The sequence below is a fragment of the Bos indicus x Bos taurus genome, chromosome 17, assembly GCF_003369695.1.
Source record: "Bos indicus x Bos taurus breed Angus x Brahman F1 hybrid chromosome 17, Bos_hybrid_MaternalHap_v2.0, whole genome shotgun sequence".
NCBI lineage: Eukaryota > Metazoa > Chordata > Mammalia > Artiodactyla > Bovidae > Bos > Bos indicus x Bos taurus.
The window spans coordinates 55301828-55327956 of NC_040092.1; the positions used below are offsets into that span (position 1 = coordinate 55301828).

At 39.0% G+C, this 26129-nt stretch overlaps 1 protein-coding gene and 1 long non-coding RNA gene across 4 annotated transcripts in view; one reads left to right on the top strand and one right to left on the bottom strand.

Annotated features, from left to right (window-relative positions):
* Positions 1 to 12256, bottom strand: part of LOC113907787 — an 84970-nt gene extending 72714 nt beyond the window's left edge. The window contains exons 1-2 of the long non-coding RNA XR_003515277.1: positions 12174 to 12256; positions 4182 to 4222 (exon numbers count right to left, since the gene is read on the bottom strand). This is a non-coding gene — a long non-coding RNA (uncharacterized LOC113907787). The remainder of the gene's footprint in view (positions 1 to 4181; positions 4223 to 12173) is intronic.
* SCOC (short coiled-coil protein) overlaps positions 1 to 24202 on the top strand; it is a 39385-nt gene extending 15183 nt beyond the window's left edge. Inside the window, exons 1-4 of one of the 3 annotated variants that reach the window (XM_027567397.1) lie at positions 12310 to 12505; positions 20688 to 20759; positions 21125 to 21208; positions 22630 to 24202. In XM_027567397.1, coding sequence (XP_027423198.1) covers positions 12325 to 12505; positions 20688 to 20759; positions 21125 to 21208; positions 22630 to 22772 — 480 coding nt within the window. In that variant the 5' untranslated portion in view covers positions 12310 to 12324 and the 3' untranslated portion in view covers positions 22773 to 24202. Of the gene's footprint in view, positions 1 to 12309; positions 12506 to 20687; positions 20760 to 21124; positions 21209 to 22629 lie in introns of those variants that run through there. The other 2 variants (XM_027567398.1, XM_027567400.1) reach the window with 2 other exon arrangements.
* The last annotated feature ends 1927 nt before the right edge of the window (positions 24203 to 26129 follow it).

The following is a 26129-nucleotide window of genomic DNA, read 5'->3' on the forward strand; positions in this document are numbered from 1 at the left end:
AGTAGATTATGTACCTTTTACATAAAATCCAAAACTAAACCGCAGAGACACGTGCCAGAAATGTTAAAATGCTGAGTTGGATTGTGACCAGTGATGCTTGTTAGAAAACATATGAAAACTTATTTTGAAATAAAACTCTTTAAGTGAGAGAAACAATGCCCTAAGTGAAATGAACGCCCTGAAACAGAAAGATCCATAGCACTTGCCTCTGAAGAAACTCCTGTGAGAAGAACTCCAAGATGCCTTTGAAGGGCGTATCAATTTTCTCCCCAAATGAAATTTACATCCTATTTTCTCATAACCTTGCTTCATGTAGTACACACAAAAAACCTACTTCAGATTCCAGAACTCACAATTCTACCATTAAGGATGAGTAGAAAGGAATTTTGGGGTTCTGTCAAGTTATTCAGCTCTTTCGATAACTTGAGGAGTTATTTCTTCTACAGCTTTAAGGCCGTATCTGAGGAGGACGGGCAAAGCGCCTGTCCCTTAGCAGCAAGTCATTCTCTTGTTTTCTTCCCTCATTAGAGAAGAAAAAGAAAGGGGGTCGGCCAAATCTCTGCTTCAAGTTGAGGAACCCTTGATCTGCTTTTGCTGTGATAAGTGTTACTAATTACCCTGGCAATTAATAATTTTAACCATTTGTTTTCAAAACAAACTATAGACAGGGTTGTTCTGCTTTCTGATTGTTGCAAAGTTTGATGACATAGCAAAAAAGAGAGGGTGGGAGGAGCTACAAAATATAATGATGTATTTAAAAACGTGTTTACTATGACTATGCCATTGTTGTCTATTCACGTTTCTTCAATGCCAGCTAGTGTAGTTTGCTTCCTTTTTGACTGATAGGCATCGCACCATCATCTTATGAGACATTTGGTCCTCTCTGTCCCGTTTGTTTCCCTCGAAATAACTGTATAAAGAAGGAGGAAGGAAATTAGGAATTTGTCATGCACTAAAGAGGTTAGAGGTTTGAGGCAGTCTGCCATGGGGCCTGAGTGTCACTGCCCATTCTTGATGGTCTGCCAAGAGCACACGGCCCTGCCTGGCCATTACCCCGGCCGTTTCAGAAGGTGTGGTTGCAGAGAACAACTCTAAGTGACAAGGTCATGCCTTCATAAAGACTGAAGAGTGAGCTTGCTTCCACTTGCCTTAAAAGCAAAAACTTCTGTGAGCTAAGCATTCCTCCCACATAACAGCCCTCTGTGTGTGCAGGTGCCAGTCTGGGCTGGGGGTGGGAGGGGGGCGGTGCTGGGGGCGGGGATGGGAAGTGGAAGCAAATCAGCATGAAGCTCACGTGCTGTGAGCCATGAGGAACAGTCCTTGGACTTGGACATACACATCTCGCATCTTCTCCCAGCCTTCACGAACTCAAAGCGAGCTAAGCTTGTAAATTGTGTAGAATCCCAGTTCCTGACACAGTCTGGGAGAGGAACTCTCCCAAGAGGATTATTTAGTGTAAATGATTTCCAGGGAAACAGAAAACTATAAGGATTATGTCTGTGTATCTAAAGTAAGTAAACCTATCAGCAGCCCAGCATTTTAGAGCCTTGCTAGCAACTCACATGCTTTCTTTTATAAAATGTTAATTTCCTTGCCACCCTGACTCCTCTGCCCTTCAAAGAATCACTCTGTCTTATTAAACTGAATCCCTTTTATGCTCCAAGAGCCTGATGATTAGTCTTGGTTTTATAAAAATTAAGTGGAATAGGTACTCAGCTATGAAATGATTGATAATGGTAGATTCATGTGTAGAGAATCACAGAAACCCCGAATCATAAAAGCTCAAATGGAGTGGCTCAAAGATAACTAGCCCAGGAAAGCTTTCAGATCTTATGGCAGCACGGAGCTAAGGAATGGACTGTCAGACACAACCAAAGCATCAAAAGCTGACTCTTAGACATGGGGAACCAACTGCTAAAAGGGTTACTTGAAAAATTCCTCAACGTTAGTTTATACCATACTAGAGAAGCAGAATTAACTTCATCTCAGTCTCTCATCTGAGGAAGCAGAGGTGTATGGTAAAGTGACCTATAGCCTTACGGTCAATTTCAAATATTTGGATACTTTACAGCATCTGGGCTTCCCAGATGGCTCAGCGGTGAAGAATCCATCTGCTAATGCAGGAGACTCGCGTTCGATTCCTGGGTCGGGAATATCCCTTGAAGAAAAAAATGGTAACTGATTCCAGTATTCTTGCCTGGAAAATCCCATGGACAGAGGAGCCTGGCAAGCTATAGTCCGTGGGGTCACAAAAGAGTCAGAAACGACTGAGCAACTACACAACAACTACAGCATCTAGTGCTAATGAACATCAAACTTTTAAACTAGTGACTATATGAAGAATTGAATGAACACATACAGCTTGAGTCAGATTTGAATCCGGGTTTTCTCTTCTTCAAACCAGTGCTTGTTGCCCTGTTGATAGACCTGATGTTCCAAACCAGTCATTTGCATACCAATGTTGCAATTTTTGCCATGTTAAGATTGCCGGGAGAAATATCAATTACCTCAGATATGCAGATGACACCACCCTTATGGCAGAAAGTGAAAAGGAACTAAAAAGCCTCTTGATGAAAGTGAATGAGGAGAGTGGCAAAGCTTAAAGCTCAACATTCAGAAAACGAAGATCATGGCATCTGGTCCCATCACTTCATGGGAAATAGATGGGGAAACAGTGGAAACAGTGTCAGACTTTATTTTTTGGGGCTCCAAAATCACTGCAGATGGTGACTGCAGCCATGAAATTAAAAGACGCTTACTCCTTGGAAGGAAAGTTATGACCAACCTAGATAGCATATTCAAAAGCAGAGATATTACTTTGCCAACAAAGGTCCGTCTGGTCAAGGCTATGGTTTTTCCAGTGGTCATGTATGAATGTGAGAGTTGGACTGTGAAGAAAGCTGAGCACTTTCTTTTGAACTGTGGTGTTAGAAAAGACTCTTGAGAGTCTGTTGGACTGCAAAGAGATCCAACCAGTCCATCCTAAAAGAGACCAGTCCTGGGTGTTCATTGGAAGGATTGATGCTGAGGCTGAAACTCCAATACTTTGGCCACCTCATGCGAAGAGCTGACTCATTGGAAAAGACTCTGATGCTGGGAGGGATTGGGGGCAGGAGGAGAAGGGGACGACAGAGGATGAGATGGCTGGATGGCATCACTGACTCGATGGACATGAGTTTGGGTGAACTCCGGGAGTTGGTGATCGACAGGGAGGCCTGGCGTGCTGCGATTCATGGGGTCGCAAAGAGTTAGACATGACTTAGCGACTGACCTGAACTGAACTGAACTGAACTGAATCTAACCATTCAATTAACATCACTTTCAAACTTAGCTTTGTTCAAAACAATATCTGCAAATTGAGGATTGTGTTATTCATATTTTTCTATTATTACAAAATGTGTGTGTGTGTGTGTGTGTGTTCAGCCGCTCAGTCATGTCTGACTCTTTGCAACCCCTTGGATTATAGCCCACCAAGCTCCTCTGTCCATAGGATTTTTCAAGCAAGAATACTAACGTGGATTGCCATTTCCTTCTCAAGAGGATCTTCCCAACTCACAAAACCACGTCCTGCATTGACAGACAGATTCTTAACCACTGCAACACCTGGGAAGCCCCAACAAAATACAAAACTATTTAAAAAGCTCATTGTTTTCAACCAGAGCTATAAGCAACAATCTTTGGGAAACACTGATTAAACAGTCTAGAGAAAAATAAGCATCAAAACTGCATAGACTCATTCCTTACTATTTTTAGTTTTTAAATATAAATTTATTTATTTTAATTAGAGGTTAATTACTTTACAATATTGTATTGGTTTTGCCATACATCAACATGAATCTGCCATGGGTGTACACGTGCTCCCCATGCTGAACCCCTCTCTCCTCCCTCCCCGTACCATCCCTCTGGGTCATTTTCATTTTTGTTGATAAGTTCAAATCTTGATTCCATGGAGACCCTAAAATTCTGAACTTTCATTTGAGAAACACTAAAAACACACATTTTTTGCTATTGAACAAATGAATGAAATGATTCTCTTCAAATTAGCCAACTATTGGTTATTATTAGGAAATTATAATCTTCAGAAAAGTATATGAAAACAATTTACCAAACACCACTATAGCATACTATTAAGTCTAGTCTTGAAATCAAGTTTCAACAAGCAGAATATATTCTTTACTCACCAAATTGAGGACAACACTCATTCTCCAATGAATTCAATAACCTTTCAAGGGAAAAAAAATAAGTAAAAAGGAAAATGTGAGTTCTTTTTTAGGAATGAGATCGAACGCATTTTGCAAATTAATGAGTGTAAAGTATGAGGAACACACCTGGTTACACTTGAAAGTTATCAAAATGTTCCATTTAGCATATTTCACTTTAAAATATCCACAGTATGTTTAGAACCCTCTAATTACTAAAAACAAGTTCAGAGTTTTTATGAGCTTGATGAGAGTATGTCAGACCAGGACATCAAAATGAACTTGGAAGTTTTTCTATTTTATTATTTATCATTTCTCCTCACACAATACTTTGCCTTGTAATGATAAATGATAGTTTCCAATTTGGGAGTTCCCCATTCTCTATGAAGAATATTTTAATTTATGCTTTTATTTATATAGTTTATAATATATGCAGATTATGATTCCAGATCACATGAATGGTCATCTTATGATCAGTTATTTCTATGCAATTTCAGTGGTCCCTATTGAATGTTTTCCTCATTCAGAAGGGAATTTTGTGGCTATTTTTAAACGATTTTTTAACTGAAAAATGTAATGCAAATGAAACAATATAACAAAAGTTCACTTCATATAAATTTTGCCAAGGTTTCTATACCCTTTTTATATTCACTTGGAGGTACTGTTCCTTTTGGTCACTTTTTGCCATTTCAAGATTTTTTTCCTGTTCTTTCAAGGACACATCTTAGTTATCAGCAACATTGTTTTAGCCAGTTTGCAGTCTTTTGTGAATGACATGTTGCTTGTGACATTATGGTTACCTTTTTGTATGCTATCTTCTTCAGATAATTTGTCTAAAGATTTCCTCTAAGTTCAAATTCTCTAGCAAGATACATGCTTGATACTGAAATTTTAAAAAAGGTGAATGTTCTAGAATTACCATATCCTACTTATTAGTAATCATTTTCCTTCATTTTAAAAATAGTTTTATCTTCCAAGGGTGTATCCAAAATAAACCATAGGGGCTTTTTTTTTTTTTTTTTGGTCTGTTTTTTAAAAGGTAGTTTAAAAATGATCAAATTCTAAAAAAAAAAAAAAGGTAGTTTAAGTGTCTTCTTATCTACAAGTCTTTCCATTATTTTTTCTTCCAATGCAATTTATTTGCTAAACAAAAGGACTTTTTTTTTTCATGTTATTTGTTCTTGACTTGTTGCTGTTTTGTTCCATTATCAGATTTTGATGTTTATCCAGACAGTAGATTTAACACATTTCTCTGTTCTCTGTATTTCCTGTTAAATGCTAGTTTATGGGCTTGATCAGGTCAGGCTGCATTAAAAAAAATTTTTTTTTTGCAAGACTATTTCATTGGTGGTGCAGTCTTCTTACACCATGGAAGTAAATGCTATCTGCCAGGTTCTCTATGTATTGTTAATGATATTGGTGCCCAGTGACAAGATCAGTGTTTCTCAACAGTCTTTTTCACTGTGCCCCACCCCCAAAGCCTTACTGACATTATTTTCCTAATCATCCCCTCCCCCTGGGAAACTGTCTTTTGCCGAACTTGGAAAGCCAGTATGTCTTCAGATATTTTTTAGCCCCACACTCTTTTTCCTTTCCTTCTATGATTCTGATGACACAAATGCCAGGTCTTTTTTGTCATCCTTGTGTTCTGAGTTTGTTATTTTTTCTTCAACCATTTTTCTCCCTGTTTGAAGGCCGGATAATTTCTACTGAGGTACCCTCCAGTTCATTCTTCTCTCTTTCATCTCCATCCTGCCACTGGATCTTTGGAGACAGTTTTACATTTCGGTTATTTTATTTTTCAGTTATACAGTTTCCATTTGGGTCTTCTTTATAGCTTTTATTATGTTGTTTATACTTTAGATTATAACTTTTGTTTCAGGAGTTTTCATAATTGCTTGTTCAAGTATTTTTAAATAGCTGCTTAAAATCTTTTCAAGACAACTTCGACATTTGTGCCATCTCAGAGTTGCTGTGTTATTTTCACACAAAGTGAGATTTTCATGGTTCTTAATAAGCTGAATAACTGCAGATTGGATCCTGGACATTTTGTCTATAACATTATGAGCCCCTGGGTCTTGTCTAAGTACCAAGGAGAATACTGATATTTTTGTTTTGGTAGGAATTTCAGTTGGTTAGGTTGAAGATGTAAGTTCCAAACCACATTCTTTGGGCTGTGGTTCCAATGTCACTTCAATCTGGAAAGTCTTGGCAGTGCTTTATTTTTACTTAGTTCTAGCAATCTTAATAATTCAATAGAGTACATATTATGATACTCATTTTCCAGGTAAAAAGATAGGTTTTAATTCAGTCTATTACTAGCTGTGTGATATTGGACAAGACACTCTTTGAGCCTTGATTTCCTCATCTGTAAAATGGGGTTGATAATCCCTAGATCACTGGATTGAGGACTGAGTAAAATAGCACATGTAGCATACCAAGCATACTGCAAACCTTAAAGAAACCTGGCTAGTATTCTCATTAAAGACAGAAATCAGCTTTGGTGAGGAAAAGTAATATATAATCAAATATATACATTTTAAATTACAGAAGATACCTTTTGGGAATTGTATACACTGTGTAACCACCACCCCAATCAAGATATTATAGAACATTTCCATTACAGCAGAAAGCTCTCGCCAACCCCTTCTCAGTCAACCCTCTACCCATTATCAATCCGAGGCAACCACTGATCTGATTTCTACACAGTAGATAAGTTTTGTCTCTTCTAGAACTCTATAGTAACAAAATCATGCAGTCTATACATTTTCCATCAGGCTATTTTCACTCAGCACAGTATAGTTCAGGTTCATCCATATTAACAGTTTGTTCCTTTTTATTGTTGACTAGTGTTCCACTGGGATACCCTAGTGGCTCAGTAGTAAAGAATCTGCCTGCAATACAGCTTCCCAGGTGACTCAGACGGTAAAGAATCTTCTTGCAATGCAAGAGACCCAGGTTTGATCCCTGGGTTGGGAAGATCCCCTGGAGAAGGGAATGGAAACCCATTCCTGTATTCTTGCCTAGAGAATTCCATGGACAAAGGAGCCTGGTGGGCTACAGTCCATGGGGTTGCAAAGAGTCAAACACAACTGAGCAACTAACACACACATGCAAGTATTCCATTATTTCATTGGGAGTTTTTCTATTATTGATTTACAAGGTTCTTAGAAATTCCAAATTCAAGACCTTTGTTAGATAATGTATTGTGATTATCTTTTCATTTTCTAAATGATATCTTTCAAAGAACATGGAGTTTTAATTCTTATAAAGTTCAATTAATCTTTTCTCTTTTATTATTGTTTTTGTGACCTTTCTCAAAAAATTTGCTAACACCTAGGAGACAAAGATTTTCTTCTCTGTCTTCTTCTAGAAGTTGTATATCTCTATGTTTCCGTCTATGATCCATTTTGAATTTACAGTTTTGTGTATGATGTAAGTAGGGGTTGAGATTCTTTATCTTCCTATACTGATATCTGTTTTTTGGGGGGCACCATTTGTTGAAAAAAGAACTATCCTTTCTCATGGAATTATCTTGGTATCATAGTGAAAATCAACTGACCATATATAATATGTATAGGTTTATCCTTAGATGCTATTGTTTCATTTATCTATGTGTCTATCTCCATAGCAACACTCCATTTATTTTGTTGCTTTAGCTTTATAATAAAGCTTGAAATAAGGTAGCATAAGTCCTCTAACTTTGTTCTTACAGAACTGTTTTGGCCATTGTAGATTCTTTGTATTTCCATATGAATTTTAGAATCAGCTTTAGAACATGATTACTGAGAGAAATGAAACTCATGGGGCCAGCATCACAATTGCCCAGGCTCCCTGTCTAGGGACAACTGATGGATTTGATTTCCTAGTCATTTGTTGAGGACTCCACGTCTATGTTCAGTTTTATATTTTTTAATGTCTTCATCTACTTTTGGTATCAGAGTAATGCTGTTCTTATAAAATGTGTTGGGAAGTGTTCTGTCCTATTTTATTTTCTGGAAGAGTTTATGGCGAACTGATAAAATTCTGACAATAATTAGAAGAATTTACCAGTGACATCATTTGAATATATAGCATCTTTTGTGGGAAGATTAACCTGGTAATGACACTTCAAAATACAGATAAATTTTAAAATATAGACAGAGAACTATTCACATCATCTGTTCTTGTTGAGTGAGCTTTAATTTTTTTTTCTTTCAGGGATTTGTCCATTTTATCTAAATTATCAAACTTATTGGCATAGGTTGTTATTAATAGTCTCTCATTAGCCTTTTAATGTCTATAGAATCTATAATGATGCCCCCTCTTTTATTCTTGATATCTGTAATTTATAGTGTCTTCTCTTTCTTCCTAGATAAATTTGCCTAGAGCTTTTAATTTTATTGTTCCTTTAAAAGAACCATCTTTTGATTTCATTGATTTTTTCCTACTGTTTTAAAGTTTTTCAACATGATTAGTTTTTACTCTATATTCTTTCCAACTGCTTGTTTTGAGTTTAATTTGTCCTTCTTTTCCTAATTTTTTCAAGTGAACACTTAGATTCTTATTTTGAGACCTCCCTTGTTTTCTCATATAAGCATTTAATGGTAAGGAAATATCTCAAAGCACTGCTTTCATTGCATCTCATAAATTTGACATGTTTACATTTTAATTAAAAATATTTTCTAATTTCTCTTGTGACTTCTCTTGTGACTCACATTTTGTTTAGAAGCATGTAGTTTAATTTCCAATTACTTGGGTTTTTTAAAAATATCTTTTTGTTATTGATTTCTAGTTTAATTTCTTTGGGGGCAGAGAAAATATTTTGTCATGACTTTAATCATTTAAACTTTGTTGAGGTTGTTTTATGGTCCATTTTGGTGAATATTCCATGTGCACTTAAAAAGAAGACATGTGTCCTAGTTATTGGGTGGAATGTTCTAGAAATGTCAAATAGGTTAAATATATTGATAGAATTTTCATTCAGGTCTTCTATATCAATAGATCCCACTCTGTTGAAACTACCTTTGTAAATTCCAAAAGTATTAATGCCAGTATCCCACCTTAAAGACTAAAATTTTAATAAGGGTGGGATGTATCATTTGATAACTCTTGCTCTTTGAAGTCATTAGGAGATTTCCACGTGACTCTAATGTGAAGGTAAGCTTCAGACCTGGATCTGTATCCTTATAGATTTTCTGCACATTTGTTTTACAAATTACAGAGAGCGAAGCCATGAACTTTCCAACTACTGTTGTGGGCTAGTTTCTTATTTCAGTTCTATCCGTTTTTCCTTCAGTGCCATTTTGTAGCTGTTAGGATTTGTATCTTTTTAATGAACTGATCCCTTTATCTTGTTTTAATATCAATCTCCCTGGTACTAGTGAAGGTAAACATTAAAAAAAAAAATCTTTCTGACCACTAAGTTTTCCTCTTCTGTGAGTTGCCTGTTTATGTTATTTGAATATATTTTTTATCTTTGTTGAGATTCTTTATATTTTCAGAACTTTATTCTTTCAGTCTGTGGCTTGTTTTTAACTTTATTTAAAATGTCTTCTTGTCTGTGTATAAAACAATCAAAATTTAAAATCTTTCCTAACGAATGGTACTGTTTTGTCTGGTTTAACAAATTCCTCCTTACAGTGATGTCATAAAGATACCTGTTTTTTCCTAAAAGTTCAGAATACATATTTACTTCACACTGCATATTTATTTCATTTGTAATTCAATTTTATTTGTGGTGTTAAATCAGGATCTAACCTCATATTTTTATATGAATAGCCAGTTTAACTAAAACCACCATAATCTGTCTTTTCTATAGGATATTAACAAAGTTATTGTGCCAATTTTACTATGAAGAAGAGGAAACAATAGTTTTTCCCACAACTTCACTAACATTTCTTCCTTACCAAACACCTTTATTGGATACCAACTTCCAGCTACAGGCACTTGCCTTTCTAACTTTCTTTATGTCTGTCCTTGTGTTAATACTGCACTTTAAAAAGTTGCTTTTAAAATAGAATTTCAATATGATCTAGCAAGTCCACTTGTTATATACTCAAGAGAACTGAAAGTAGAGTATCAAAGAGATATTTGCATATATTGCATTCAAAGCAGCATTCATAATAGCTAAAAGTTATAAACAACTCAAGTGTCCACTGAAGGATGAATGGATAAAATGTGGTATACACATACAGTGAACTAATATTCAACCTTAAAGAAGAAATTCTAATACAACATGGATAAACTTTGAGGATGTTATGCTAAGCAAAATAGGTTAGTCACAAAAGACAAACACTGTATGATTCCACTTAAATAAGGTGCCTAAAATAGTCAATTGATAGAGACAGAAAGAGTGATGCTAGGGGCTAGCAGTAGAGGTGAAGTGGGGAGTTGTTGTTTAATGGGCACAGAGTCTCAGTTTTGAAAGATGAACAAAGTTCTGGGAATTGGTTGCACAATGAGAATATACTTAGCACTACTAAACTGTACACTTTAAAACAGTTATTTACATGGTAAATCTTTTATGTATGTTTTACCCTATTTAAAACCAAAAGAAAAAACACCCCCCAAACCTGTTCATCTAGGGGGGTAAAAATCTGCTTTTAATAGTTCTCTTAGTCTTCGGTGTTCTGCAGTTTCACCATGATGTATCCAGGTATGGAATTCCTGCTCAAGAATAAGTGTTCTTGAATCTAACTCAACTACTCCATAACCCGGAAAAATTCTTAGTTATTATTCTTTGAATGCTGCCCACACCCATCCTCTCTAGCCTCTCATTTTGACACTATTAGACTTACGTTGAACCTTTCTTATTTCCCATTTACTTAGTTCCTGCACTGAAGTCTAGTAAATTTTCCTCATGGTGTCCATCTTAGTTCCAGTGGAAGGTATAGTTCTCCAACACTGAATGGAAAATTTTTTTTATATATTCCTTAAAGGAAATAAGGCTCAAGGTCAGCAAACTGTGCTAGAAGTAAAAAGTTAAGAAACCAAGTAGATGTAAGGCTCACCTCTACAACTCAGGAGAAAGTGTCAACGCCAAAACAATAACAAATGTTAAAAACAAGCAGGATATGGTTTTTAGTCTATGGGAACTCAAACAGAATTTGTATCCTACTGTTGTGTGAAAATTGTATAAATCATTATGTTTAATTGGTTCATAGTGCTTCTCAGGCCTACTATATCCTTCTATTTTTCTGTCTATTCATTGTTAACTTTTGAGAGTTTGATATTGAAACTCCAACCAAAAATTTTAATTCATCTACTTAAAAAATCATTGTAATATATAGTGGAACTATATATTACTTTGTTCTGTATTTTCCCAGTGTCCTGTAAATGTGTTATCATACTTTCATTCATAACTTAAGAAAAATAAAAAATTAAACAAACACATTTGAATTGGAAAAACAATAACGACAAAACAGGATGCTGCTTTGTGTCAGGTGCTGGGTATGTGTGATTGGTATCAAGTCGGTAACATTACATCCCAAAGGCTCGCACACAGCATTTCATACTTTGTCTATGACCTTGAGCAGGACATTAGTTTACTCTTAAGCTTCTTTCTGTGGGTTGCTGGGAGGATCAAATATTATAAAGTGAGCAAAAGTGCTCTATACCAAAGTAGTATTAAGGTGTTTTCTCAATTCTAAAATATTATTAAGTGGTCGGGCGCACTAATGGATTTTAAATGGGGGAAGATACGAAGATGACTTATCCATTAGAGTTACACTTAAAGAGCTTTCAGATTTGGAAAATTAAAAATATGGCAAAGTCTGCTTTTAGAATTGAAAACCACCGTACTTTCTCTGCTATTATGTCCAGACATGCCCTTGTCTTAAATTTGAAGGATTTCTCTCTCTGGCGCAGAGTTCAGTTTTACCGACCTCATTCCTGACAGCTGTCAGAATTTACCACAGATTTCTTGACCCCATTTTCAGGGACCTGCTGAGACTTGAGAAGCTACCTCTATCGGACAGGCTTTCACACGCTTACCTTAGCTAATGTACTGTCATTGGCTGTTGCTCTTCCCGGACCCGCCTACAACGATCTCAACTCTGATTGGATACCACTGTCCTGTCCTTTTGTTATGGCAAAAGGTGGATCTGAGGCTTTGGGATAGGACGATTGGGGCGTCGGGAAGCTAATGCGCAGGCGTGTTTTCTTGAGTGGTGATTGGCTGGCAACAGGGCAGGCAGGGGCGGGACTCCTGGCTCGGCGCACGCTCTGTGGGCGGAAAGGGTGGGGCTGCCGGTGCCAGTTGGTCCAAGTGTTCAGGCCTGAGGCGTCTTACCGAGCCCTCCCCCTGCCGGCGCCTCAGAAGGCAGGTGAGGGTTGTCATGGACCTCGAAGGGCCCGGCTTCGGCGGCTGGAATTGCGGCCTCTATACTGCTGAGGGCCTGGAGGGCGGGGTGGGCTGGACGCTGGCCGGCGCATCGGGGACCGGGGAAGAGCGCCTAGGCATTTGATGGGCGGCTGAGGCCTGGCTCCCCGGAGAACTCCTGCGCAACCTCTCTTTCTCATCCTCTCAGTACTGGGCCCAGAGGTTCCTTTGTGGAGGGTCGCCGCCGGTCCTTCGCGCGGGCTTGCTGTCGCCTTGTCCCCGCCGCTCCGGAGTCTAAGGACTCTGTCCAGCCCTGAAATGGGACTGTGGGAGGGAGTGTTCGGGTGGGATGGGACCTGGCTCGCCTGGACCTGCTGAGAACTCGGAGATGGGGGGAAAGGACGCCCAGGCGGGGAGGGAGGCAAGAGAGCGGTAAAACCAGGATTGGCGGCATCTTGTTAGGCTCTGAAAGTAGCTCTCGGTTTAGTTTCTCAATGACCATCTTTCTCAAGGTCTTCATGGACACATCTAGGGGAGTTAGGATTGGAGGAGAAACAAGGGACATCCCTGAAAGACAGGGTTTTGTTGTTTAATGTATCGATTCTGGTACTATGACGTAATAATATTAAGGACAGATGCTGTGTTTCCAACGCTGAATCTGTACCTGAGATAAAGCTATGCTTTTATATTCTGTGCCTGTACTCATTCATTGATTAAAGCCAGCATAGCTAGCCACTCTGGGGATCCCGTTTATGAGCAAATCCTTGTTTGGGCAATCAATCCCTTAATTTTGAAGAATTTAAAATTGGATTTATTTAACCAGAACAAGTCAGAATTTGAAGGTACCTGAAAAAACTTTGATAGTCGATGCAACTTGAAGGGTATGGAACTTACATTTAGGTTTTTAGATAGCAGAAATAGCAAGAAAATTTGACATTAAGGGTTGTAAAATGTTTTGCAGATTTAGATTAAGGCCATGTTAAAGTGCCTTCTGTTGTGTAATACAGGGATTTTATAGTTAGATCTGAGTTCAAATTCTTGATACAGACTTTGGCTGTAAAATCTAAGAAAAATACGTAGCCTTTCTGAGATTGTGTCCACATTTATAAATTGCCATGTCCTGTTGATTTGATGAACTAATAATATGTGTAAAACATTTAGTATATTAAAGCACAGTGACTTTTAGTAGTCTTGCTGCTGCTGCTAAGTCACTTCAGTTGTGTTTGACTTTGTGCGACCCCGTAGACGGCAGCCCACTAGGCTCCCCCATCCCTGGGATTCTCCAGGCAAGAACACTGGAGTAGGTTGCCATTTCCTTCTCCAATGCATGAAAGTGAAAAGTGAAAGTGAAGTCGCTCAGTCGTGTCTGACTCTTAGCGACCCCATGGACTGCAGCCCACCAGGCTCCTCCGTCCATGGGATTTTCCAGGCAAGAGTACTGGAGTGGGTTGCCACTGCCTTCTCCATTTCGTAGTCTTACTAGCTCATTAATAAATGGATCATAGATGATGACAATCAGTTTTAGATGTAGAAAAGTGAGTGGTTGTGGATATCAGAGAAAAGTCTCAAAAGCTCAGGTCTCAGATGCGAGCATACCAGTGGTGATGTGGGAAAAACTAGACTGGGACGTTGACTATATGTAGTCTTGGCTCTGTGTAACTACTACTATGATCGTGGGTACGCCATTATCATCTTGGCCCTGGCTTATTTGTGAAAATCAGATTTAGATTGTAGATTTTTTTTCTAAAATTCTTTTTGTGACTTGTATTAGAGCTAAAAGGCAGAGACGATACAGTTCAGTTCAGTCGCTCAGTCGCATCCGACTCTTTGTGACCCCATGGACTGCAGCACGTCAGGCCTCCCTGTCCCATCCCCAGCTCCCAGAGCTTGCTCAAACTCATGTCCATCAAGTCGGTGATGCCATCCAACTGTCTCATCCTCTGTTGCCCCCTTCTCCTCCTGCCTTCAATCTTTCCCAACATCAGGGTCTTTTCAAATGAGTCAGTTCTTCACATCAAGTGGCCAAGTATTGGAGTTTCAGCTTCAGCATCAGTCCTTCCAATGAACATTCAGGACTGATTTCCTTTAGGATGGACTGGTGGATCTCCTTGCAGTCCAAGGGACTCTCAAGAGTCTTCTTCAACACCACAGTTCAAAAGCATCAATTCTTTGGCGCTCAGCTTTAGCGTCTGCCTGCAATGTGGGAGACCCAGGTTCGACTCCTGGGTTGGGAAGATCCCCTGGAGAAGGAAATGGCAATCCACTCCAGCACTCTTGCCTGGAAAATCCCATGGACGGAGGAGCCTGATAGGCTGCAGTCCATGGGGTCGCAAAGAGTCGGACACAACTGAGTGACTTCACTTTGACTTTTCACTTTGTTTATAGTCCAACTCTCACATCCATACATGACCACTGGAAAAACCATAGCTTTGACTAGACGAACCTTTGTTGGCAATGTCTCTGCTTTTAATAGCTGTCTAGGTTGGTCATAACTTTTCTTCCAAGAAGTAAGCATCCTTTAATTTCATGGCTGCAGTCACCATCTGCAATGATTTTTGGAGCCAAAATAAAGTCTGTCACTGTTTCCCCATCTATTTGCCATGAAGTGATAGAACTGGATGCCATGATCTTAGTTTTCTGAATGTTGAGTTTTAAGCCAACTTTTTCAGTCTCCTCTTTCACTTTCATCAAGAGGCTCTTTAGTTCTTCACTTTCTGTCGTAAGAGTGGTGTCATCTGCATATCTGAGGTTATTGATATTTCTCCTGGCAATCTTGATTCCAGCTTGTGCTTCATCCAGCCCAGGGTTTCTCATGATGTATTCTGCATATAAGTTAAATAAGCAGGGTGACAATATACAGCCTTGAGGTACTCCTTTCCCTATTTGGAACCAGTCTGTTGTTCCCTGTCCAGTGCTGTTGCTTCCTGACTTGCATACGGATTTCTCAAGAGGCAGGTCAGGTGGTCTGGTATTCCCATCTCTTTAAGAATTTCCCAGAGTTTGTTGTGGTCCACACAGTTAAAGGCTTTGGCATAGTCAATAAAGCAGATGTAGATGTTTTTCTGGAACTCTCTTGCTTTTTCCATGATCCAGCAGATATTGGCAATTTGATCTCTGGTTCCTCTGCCTTTTCTAAATCCAGCTTGACCATCTGGAAGTTCATGGTTCACATACTGTTGAAGCCTGGCTTGGAGAATTTTGAGCATTACTTTACTAGTGTGTGAGATGAGTGCAATTGTGCAATAGTTTGAATATTCTTTGGCATTGCCTTTCTTTGGGATTGGAATGAAAACTGACCTTTTCCAGTTCTGTGGCCACTGCTGAGTTTCCCAAATTTGCTGACATATTCAGTGCAGCACTTTTGCAGCATCATCTTTTAGGATTTGAAATAGCTCAACTGGAATTCCATCACCTCCACTATCTTTGTTCATAGTGATGCTTCCTAAGGCCTACTTGACTTCACATTCCAGGATGTCTGGCTCTAGGTGATTGATCATACTATCGTGATTATCTGGGTCGTGAAGATCTTTTTTGTACAGGTCTTCTGTGTATTCTTGCCACCTCTTCTTAATATCTTCTGCTTCTGTTAGGTCCCTGCCATTTCTGTCCTTTATTGTGCCCATCTTTGCATTAAGTGTTCCCTTGGTATCTCTCATTTTTTTGAAGAGATCTCTGCTGCTACTGCTGCTGCTAAGTCGCTTCAGTCGTGTCTGACTCTGTGCGACCCCATAGACGGCAGCCCACCAGGCTCCCCTGTCCCTGGGATTCTCCAGGCAAGAACACTGGAGTGGGTTGCCATTTCCTTCTCCAAAGAGATCTCTGGACTTTCCCATTCTATTGTTTTCCTCTACTTCTTTGCATTGATGGCTGAGGAAGGCTTTCTTATCTCTCCTTACTGTTCTTTGGAACTCTGCATTCAAATGGATATGTCTTTCCTTTTCTCCTTTGCCTTTCACTTCTATTCACAGCCATTTGTAAGGCTTCCTTAGACAACCATTTTGCATTCCTTTTCCTTGGGGATGGTCTTGCTCCCTGCCTCCTGTACAATATCACGAACCTCCGTCCATAGTTCTCCAGGCACTCTATCAGATCGAATCCCTGGAATCTATTTATCACTTCTGCTGTATAATCATAAGGGATTTGATTTAGGTCATACCTGAATGTCTAGTGGTTTTCCATACTTTCTTCAGTTTAAGTCTGAATTTGGCAATAAGGAGTTCATGATCTGAGCCACAGTCAGCTCCCAGTCTTGTTTTTGCTGACTGTATGGAGCTTCTCCATCTTTGGCTGCAAAGGAATATAATCAGTCTGATTTTGATATTGACCATCTCGTGATGTCCATGTATAGAGTCTTCTCTTGTGTTGTTGGAAGAGGGTGTTTGCTATGACCAGTGCGTGCTCTTGGCAAAACTCTGTTGGTCTTTGCCTTGCTTCATTCTGTCCTCCAAGGCCAAATTTGCCTGTTATTCCAGGTATTTCTTGACTTCCTACTTTTGCATTCCAGTCCCCTATAATGAAAAGGACAATAGCTAACATTAATGAGTATTGTTGCAGTTACATTATATATTGGGCTCCCCAGGTGGCTCCAAATATAATGTGACTGCAACAATACTCACATTAAATATATCAACTCATGAAATTCTCACAACAAAACTGTGAGGTACATACTGTTTTTACCCTCGTTTTACAGATGAAGAACCTGAGACTGAGATGTTTACCTAAGTAGGAGAGGTGGGAATTGAATCCAAATGTGGGCTTCCCTGGTGGCTCAGAGGTTAAAGCATCTTCCTCCAATGCAGGAGACCCGGGTTCGATCCCTGGGTTGGGAAGAGCCCCTGGAAAAGGAAATGGTAACCCACCCCAGTATTCTAGCCTGGAGAATCCCATGGATGGAGAAGCCTGGTAGGCTACAGTCCACGGGGTCACAAAGAGCTGGACACGACTGAGCAACTTCACTATCACTATAATCTAAATCCAGCAGGGACTTATAGGGCAGAAGGAGAAGAGGGCGTTAGAGGATGAGATGGCTGGATGGCATCACCAATGCAATGGCCATGAACTTGGGCACACTTGGGGAGATGGTGAGGAACAGGGAGGCCTGGCATGCTGTAGTCCATGGGGTCACAGAGTCTGTAACACTACTGGGTGACTGAACAACAGTAACTGTCTAAGTCCATGCTCTTAATCACTGTGCTAACTGCCTCTTTAGCTTACCAGGTGGCACTAGTGGTAAAGAACCCATGTGCCAGTGCAGAAGGCACAAGAGATGTGTGTTTGATCCATGGGTCAGATCCCCTGGAGGAGGGCTTGGCAGTCCACTCCCATATTCTTGCCTGGAGAATCCCGTGGACAGAGGAGCCTGGTGGGCTATAGTCCATAGGGTTGCAGAGTCAGATACGACTGAAGGGACTTAGCACTCACGCAAATTGCTTCTTATGAAGAGGATGTTATGGTCCTGTTGGCCGTGCCAGAAAAGAAAGTAGAGGTGTATTTGGTAAGATGATAGCCTTTGGTCACAGCTGACTGTGTGGGTATGGAAAATGGCTCTATACTAATATTTGCCACGTTTCTAGACCCTCGTTCTCTCCATACTTCTGCTCCCTGGACTTAATTATCAAAATAATTCTAGATTCTCTTCTACTGACCAAGGTTAGGTAAAGATAGGCACCAAAATTTACTGTGACTTTTGAAAAAGTTTTATGAGATCTGACCTCAGCTTAGGTCAGAATTGAGGAATCCCAGACAATTGTATCCATTGTGGAGAGCTAAGGTACATTTTCGATGAACAGACCAGCCTTAGCACCTCATGTTTATTTCGGTGTTCCCACACTAGAGATACTTTGGTGTGGAGTCTCTTTTCATGTCAGATTTGGATTTATGTGTATGAGCAGGAGTTGAAAATGAACTATTTTAAGAGCACACTTGACATAGAATTGGATTGATATGATAGTAACTATCAGATCAGATCAGTCGCTCAGTTGTCTCCGACTCTTTGCGACCCCATAAATCGCAGCACGCCAGGCCTCCCTGTAATTTTATGGTTGAAAAGGTCAGTTTTGTGTCGAGTGCATATTATGACATACTACTGTGCTAATTTAGGCATTGCAAAGTTTGAGGATTGGTCCTATTTTGAAGGAAATAAAATCCATGGCTGAAATACTTTGCTATGAAGAGCTCAACAAATCTTTTGATCCCATATATACAGTAAATCTGTTTATTACTCTAAATTTCATGATAGACTTGGAATATATACTAGTAGTGTTTTGAGACCCATCTATTTGATCACATCACAGTAAGAAAAATGGGCTACTTGTCTTTTTGTTGTTGTCATGTAGAGACAGCTGGTAGTGCTCTGGTCGGCTTTATTAAAGGGGAATGCTGTTTTGCACAGGGATGCTATGTATAGTTGGGCAGGTTTTGCATTGTTCAGCCCTCAGGGCAGTCTTACATGGACTGTGCTGTGAGTAGTGCTCTCCTGGGTTATGTGATACATTCTGTAGCACTGTCCTCATGCCCTGATTTTGTGCTCTTCTTCCTCCCCAATCTTGATGTGCTTTTCTGAGAATAATTTTTCCTTTAATAAATCCCCTCCACCCCATTTTATGCCTTATTAAATTTTTTCAAAGTCAAGCTGTTGATGAGCCATGCATAGATTTTTCGATTGTTTGGGTTATATGTGGCCAGAATTTCAGAAACGGGCTTCTTTTCCTTACCTACTACATTAATCGGTCTGGAACACTTTGCTTTTATGGAAGACTTTTTTGGTTTTAGTATTAGATGAAAACAGAGGCAAAAGAAGTATAACCCATCCCTATACTAGATCTGACTTTAAAATCGAGTGCATTGATTTTGTGTTTATCTGTTGCTTTGACTTGTGTATTATCTCTTGTCAGCTGTCATGAAAATCCTATTTCAGGTGTGTTTTTTAAAAAGACTGAATATTAGGTATTTGGAGCATTTAATATACAGGTTTCTCCCTCCTCTCTGAAAGGAGACCATTCCTACCTCTTAGAAGCTGAAATGGCATAAAGTGATGAAGCAGTTGTCTTAGGACACACCTTGCTAACAGATGCACAAAAGAGGGAGAAAGGACAGATGCTCACAGACACAGTTCAGAGCTACGGCAGCTTGATGCTGAGATGCTGAGTGTAGTTCTCGGGGCAGGGGCGCTCACAGTGAGCGCTGTTTCTAACACCCTGTTGCTAAACACTGAAGGCTTTTTTTGCTTTTTGCCTTTTTTCATGAAAGCGAAAACTCTCGCAGATTTTTTTTGTTTAGCAAAACCAGGTCCTAATGTAGGTCTTTTATACAAGTGCACTGGCATTAAGTAAAACTTAAAACCTGGAGATACCTGTATTATGTAACAGGGGAAATAGCCAAGTTGTTGGCTGTTGTTGCTGAGTAGTCCCAAAGTCACTTACTTTTGCTTTTGACTGTTAGCTCTGTCGTCCCTCCCAGACAAGTAGTTGAAGTGGTATGAAAGTGCTCTTCTCTTGGGCAAGGGCCGAATCAAGTTTTCACTGCTAACACCCTTCCTCTTCAATTATGAAGACACTTTGATTAAATGGAGAGGAGTAATTTGTATGGTCTTCAAATACTATAAAGGATTGAATAACTTACAGAATTTTTGAGAAAAATTTTTGTGATCAGTCTATTTGGATATATGTATCAGCAGACGTGTGTGTGTGTGTACACACATTTTTATTCAGTTGACCCTTCAACAACAAGGGTATCAGGGGTGCTGACCCTCTGCACAATTGAAAATCCACATACAACTTTATAGTCAACCCTTCGTATATCCAATTCCACATCTGCAGATTGAATCAACTGCAGGTCGAGTAGTTCTGTAATAGTGTTTATTGAAAAAAATCTGAGTGTAAGTGGACCTGCATGGTTCAAAACCTTGGTGAAGGGTCATCTGCGTGTGTGTGCGCGTCTATACCCATCTACATGTCTTACCTAAAACTTTCTCTGAAGTACAGAGAACCAGAGAATTAAAACCATGTTTACACATGTGCGGGAGAACAGCCCTAATGCTGGCTACGTGGGAAGACTTGGGGTAGTTTTATCAAACATTATTTTTATTCCATTTGTATTTAGTTAATTCTTTAATAATGCTATGTGTAAAGGAGGTTTAATATCTTTTTTGGACTGAGTGATATCTATGTTTCTTTTTCTTATTGCAGACCATTCATCAAGAATTTTGTATCCAAGGCACAGAAGTTTGTTACCGAAGATGATGAATGCTGACATGGATGGTATGTTCTTTGTTTTCCTTTTTATATGTTTTGTGGCAGACACATTGCTTTATTAAGCAATGGAAAGAGCAGAGAAGCAGTATTTAGAAGGAAGGCTTGATCTTAGCCAGTTGTACTTATTTATAATCCTATCTAGTTCTAGAAAGAATTTAAGGCAGCTTCCATTCTTTAACTGTAAGATGTTGGTAAAGCACTTTACCTTCACTTTGGTGTTGTCATCTGTGATGTAGGATCCATCTTTTATTTTACAGGGCTTTTGTGTAAGTCAAGGAAGATAATAAATGTAAAACATTTTGCAGATCTTTTATGTGCTGTACTACACAAATGGTAGTTAATAATAGTAAATCTGAACCTTTTCATTACAGCAGTTGATGCTGAAAATCAGGTGGAACTGGAGGAAAAAACACGACTTATTAATCAAGTATTGGAACTCCAACACACACTTGAAGGTTAGCTTGCATTTTGCAGTTTTCTTGACTAACATCCAGGTATTGAAATTGTAAGCATTTATGTTGCTAAATTTTGTTACTGTGCCCAGTTTTAAAATGTATAAACTTCAAAGTTTACTTCAGTGGTTTGTTTCTCCTGCCTCTAGCTTTGACTGGTGATTTTTAAAACACAGTTCTGTCTCAATAAGGAAGTCAAATAGTGTTCTTGTGCTTCCCTCTTTAAGGTCTAACATAATAGGAACACCCCTTTTAAGTCCCTGAATGGTCCACTTTAATAAAGTTTAAATGAAAGTAAAAACAGTGTATTAGCCACAGAAATTATAAGGGAACTTAACCTGAGTCTTTTCATTTTCTAAATGTCTTCTATAAAGTCAATTGCACCACCAAAATATCTTTTGGTTTTGGATGAATTTACGAGGTGGTGGTTTTTTAAAATCAGGTTGAGCAGATCATGTCACTCCAGTGGCTTCCCTTCTCATGGGTAATGAAAACCAAGTCCCTTTCTGGAAGTCTCTTATTTCCCTTTTACCTCTCAGAGTCCTGTTGCACTCTTGACTCAATCATCCTACCTTAGACACTCCAGCCTCCTTGCTTCTCCTCAGGGTCTTAGCAGTTGCTGTTTCCCTGTGTTTGACTCACCCTTAGTCATTTGCATATCTGTGTGACTTGTTCCCTCACTTCCTTTAGGTCTCTGGTGAAATTTCCTTAATCAGAACAGCTGTCCTTGGCTACACTATAGAAGGACCACTTCCCTTTGCTTCCTGTGATCCTTATCCTTCTTGCTTTTTCTCCAGAGCCCCCTAAATGCACCTGTGCTCACACGCACACCACAGTGTCAACTCTGTAAGGGCAGGGCCTTTTTGTTACTATCGCTACTGGAAAAGTGCTTGTCTACTAGAAGGCGCTGAGTAACTCAGCTGCTGAGTGACTGAACAGACGTAGTATCTCTTCATCGTCAAGGCCTGCTCTTTTGAATTTCTTGCTAATGCAAAAATACAAAATGATGAATTGCTTGGAAACTGACGGCCTATATCCAGTATGTAAATTTAGTTATGTTCACCTACTACATTTTTTTAAACACTTCTACTTAAGAATTACAGTTTTATGATGCTAAGATATGAACCAAACTTCACATTTTAAAAACAGTATTTTAAAAAAATAGCCATTTTAAGAATTAACTACTTAACAAAAATGCTGTTTGCAAAGTATAACATTTAACCTAATGTGAAATCTCTTTTTAGGAATTTGGCTCTTGATTCGTACTCAGCTTACTTTGTTTACATAACTTCTAAAGTAGTCTTAATTTAAAAACAGAAAATTCAAGGACTGTGGTATTTAAGAGTAAATCTTAATAAGCAGTATGTAATATGGAGTCATTGTCATCACTTTATTGATATTTCACTTTTTAATTTTTGATATAGATCTGTCTGCAAGAGTAGATGCAGTTAAGGAAGAAAATCTGAAGCTAAAATCAGAAAACCAAGTTCTCGGACAATATATAGAAAACCTCATGTCAGCTTCTAGTGTTTTTCAAACAACTGACACAAAAAGCAAAAGAAAATAAGGGATTGATATCTCTTACGTCTTACGGAATTGCTGCTGATCTTTTTTTTTCTTTAAAACTTGGATAGATTCCAAAAGTTACAGTACTTTTGTTTGTGGCTTCACTGAGTATTTATGAAGATAATGTCAGATCTAGGCAAAATTAAGAGCATAACAGAAGACTTCCATGAGTTTGTGTATGATGTTAGTCTATGAAAATGTGCAAATGTAGAGACTTTATAATTAGAAATGCATATATTTATGAAACTTGAAAATGAATGTTTTATCAAGTTTGTTTTGATTTATAGGGTTAGCATTGTCTTATATTATAGGCATAGAGATACAAGCAAGTAACTACCGTGTTGTGAAAAAGTAACCAAAATCATGTACTAAATGCACAGCTTTATTTACCCTGTCTACCATCGTGTGCCTCTCTTCCATTTGCTTTCTTCCTGTTTTTCCTTCCCCTAGGGAAAAAATTGGTTTCACGTTTGTAAAAAGTAATTTCAGTAGCTAATCATCTAGGAGAGTAGCCTGAACTCTAACTGTTGAAACTTAACCAAAATAAGATACTTTCTCAGTTAGGGCTTATTTATTATGTTTAGTAGTAGTAAGGATAGTAGGTTTCTCTTACATTAATTGAAAATGGAGGCTATAAAAATGAAGATTTTTCTTTGAATTATGGTATGGGGAAGATTTGTTATTAAAAACTTCCTTTGCACAAAATAACCCACTTGGTATCTGAAAAGATGAGTTCTGGTTGTGTGTGTGTGTTTGAAATAGAAAATTTTGAGGAAAAATAGAAATAGGGTGGGAAAAGTACTTCGTAAGTACCTGTAACCAACTCCACATGTTTCTACTCCAGATTTATGTTCTCTCTGGCACAGATTGGATTTTGGAAGGAACATTTTAAAAAATGGATTAAGTTTGGCTAACCTTACGTAAACCACACCTGGAAGAGAATAGAGTTTGGTCTCAGGTTTATTTGTAGTACCAGCAGATCAATTTTGCAAAGTCCATTAAGAGTGGATTAGTATCAGAGTCATGAATAAGATGGGAGAGTTTTACATGTAAACTAATTGATGCTTTCTCAGTATTTTATCTACTTCTCCCAGAAGTTTCTGCAAACCCAACTACTGGTTTGCAGAATTTTAGTTACTTAACCGTTTTTTAAAATTTAGTTTAGTAGGTTCCATTTGGTAAGGAAATCAGTAGTTAATTAAAATGTTAAATAGGAAAAGAAATCCACTAATATAGTTTATAGTTATTAAATTTAGGCTAATCATGGAATAATCTTATGTTTGTATTGGTGTAAGATTTGATGACTTTAGCTGTATGAATATATAATAGTCATACTGCAAACATTTTGCATCTCTTTGTGACCTAATTTTCAAACATTTAAAATTGTGTTGCAGTTACGCTTTGCTGTTTAATAAAAAGCTGTTTCAAAAACTGCGTGTGTTTTGATATAGTTGCCTAAGTAACTGAGATACATATAGTGGTGTGGTGTGGTATATTCAGGGTTGTTCCAAGCCACAGTAAGTTTACTTACTGGATGTTTAAGGGAATACTATATTTAAAAAATGATATTATACATTAATTTAAAAAATAAAAGCAAAGAATTCAAAGAGAAGGATCCAAGATTGCCAGGAGAAAGGTGGTTGTCATTTTTTACATTAGGTTAGGCTAACCTCTTTTAACAAGAGACACAGTGATTAAATATATGGAAGTTTTCTCTTCCAGCTAATGGTTCTGAAGTGAGCATTATAAACTAGAAGGCTTTATGAGCTGGGGATTTCTCTGCCATTTTCAGCCATGGCTTCCAAGTCACATTTGTTTTCTCTATTCAGATCTGCAGCAGAAAGTGCCTGGTGAACACATGCAGGGTTTTATGGGCTGGGCCTGCCTGGAAATGGCTCATGTCTTATCACATTCCCAAGGGTGTAGGGTGTGGGAATTTACTTAAACCTAGTTGTTGAGAAATGTAACCCCTGGCTGGAAGCCGTATTCCAGCTACAACTTTATTATGAAAGCAGTCGGAGGATAAGGTGGTAGCAGCCTTAGCCACAGCCCTCTTCTTGTGCTATGAAGTATCTGTGCCCAACCTTCTTCCCATGCGTAGAACATACTCAGCCTCTCCTTGTCCAGTTCTGATGCAGTGCAAAATCCAGCATCTCCATCAAGGTCTGTCAGTTGTAGATGTGACCCCTCATAGTCTGACTACCTTTAAACTGATGACAGATTATATAACTCCCCTGCATAAGAACCTTCAAAGATGCTAATGTGCCTGTGCTGTCCAGTCATATAAGTTCACATGTCTAGTGTATATTGTCACCTGCATGTACCCTCTAGAAGCGGTTGTGTTTTTGTGTGCTTTACTGTATACAGCACTACAGCATCTTAATTTCAAGCCCAGGAAGCAAGTGTAAAAGCTGTGATACATAGCAGATTGTGTTAATTGGGTACATAGGCTAACTCTGAAGTTATGAACAAGTTGGACTTAGCAACTTGCTCTTGGAAGGGAACTCATTCATATGTAAGGGTCTTACTGTATTTGCTCTGTCCATTTATAATGGTGTAGTAAGGATAGGCGAAGAAGGCAATGGCAACCCACTCCAGTACTCTCGCCTGGAAAATCCCATGGATGGAGGAGCCTGATAGGCTGCAGTCCATGAGGTCGCTAAGAGTCGGACACGACTGAACGACTTCACTTTCACTTTTCACTTTCATGCATTGGAGAAGGAAATGGCAACCCACTCCAGTGTTCTTGCCTGGAGAATCCCAGGGATGGGGGAGCCTGGTGGGCTGTCGTCTATGGAGTCACACAGAGTTGGACACGACTGAAGCGACTTAGCAGCAGCAGCAGTGGGGATAGGATACCCAAATAACTCTCAATTTGGAAAATGGAATAAAGAGAAACACATCAAAGTCAACTGTGGAATACTCCTGGGAGAGAGACCCTGGAAGATTCTCTCATAGTGGACAAAGTTCCTTGATTAGACCTGAGTGTAATCTCTGGCAAGGGACTTCCCTTTTTCCTTGCTCTCCATGGCTCCCCCTAGCTGGAAAGTTATTCCTATCCATCCCCCCCCCACCCCCTTCCCAGGACTCTGAAAGAGAGTTTGGGGGTGTTCCCTGCACAGGTTAACGTTATGAAAACAGTCCACTTCTCACTGGTGTGAGTTTGGTGCCCATCGTTTGAAGGCCAAGCGTACATTTCTTGGGCTGTACAGTTCCCTCAGAAATAGACTTCTTGTCTATATGCTTCAGTTCCATATGCTGTGAATCACAATCATTCTCTTTAGACTAAATTTTCCAAAGTTGGCCTGCTTTCCTTCTTCACAGGACCCTGCCTCTGAATGGACCCTGCCTCCTCTAA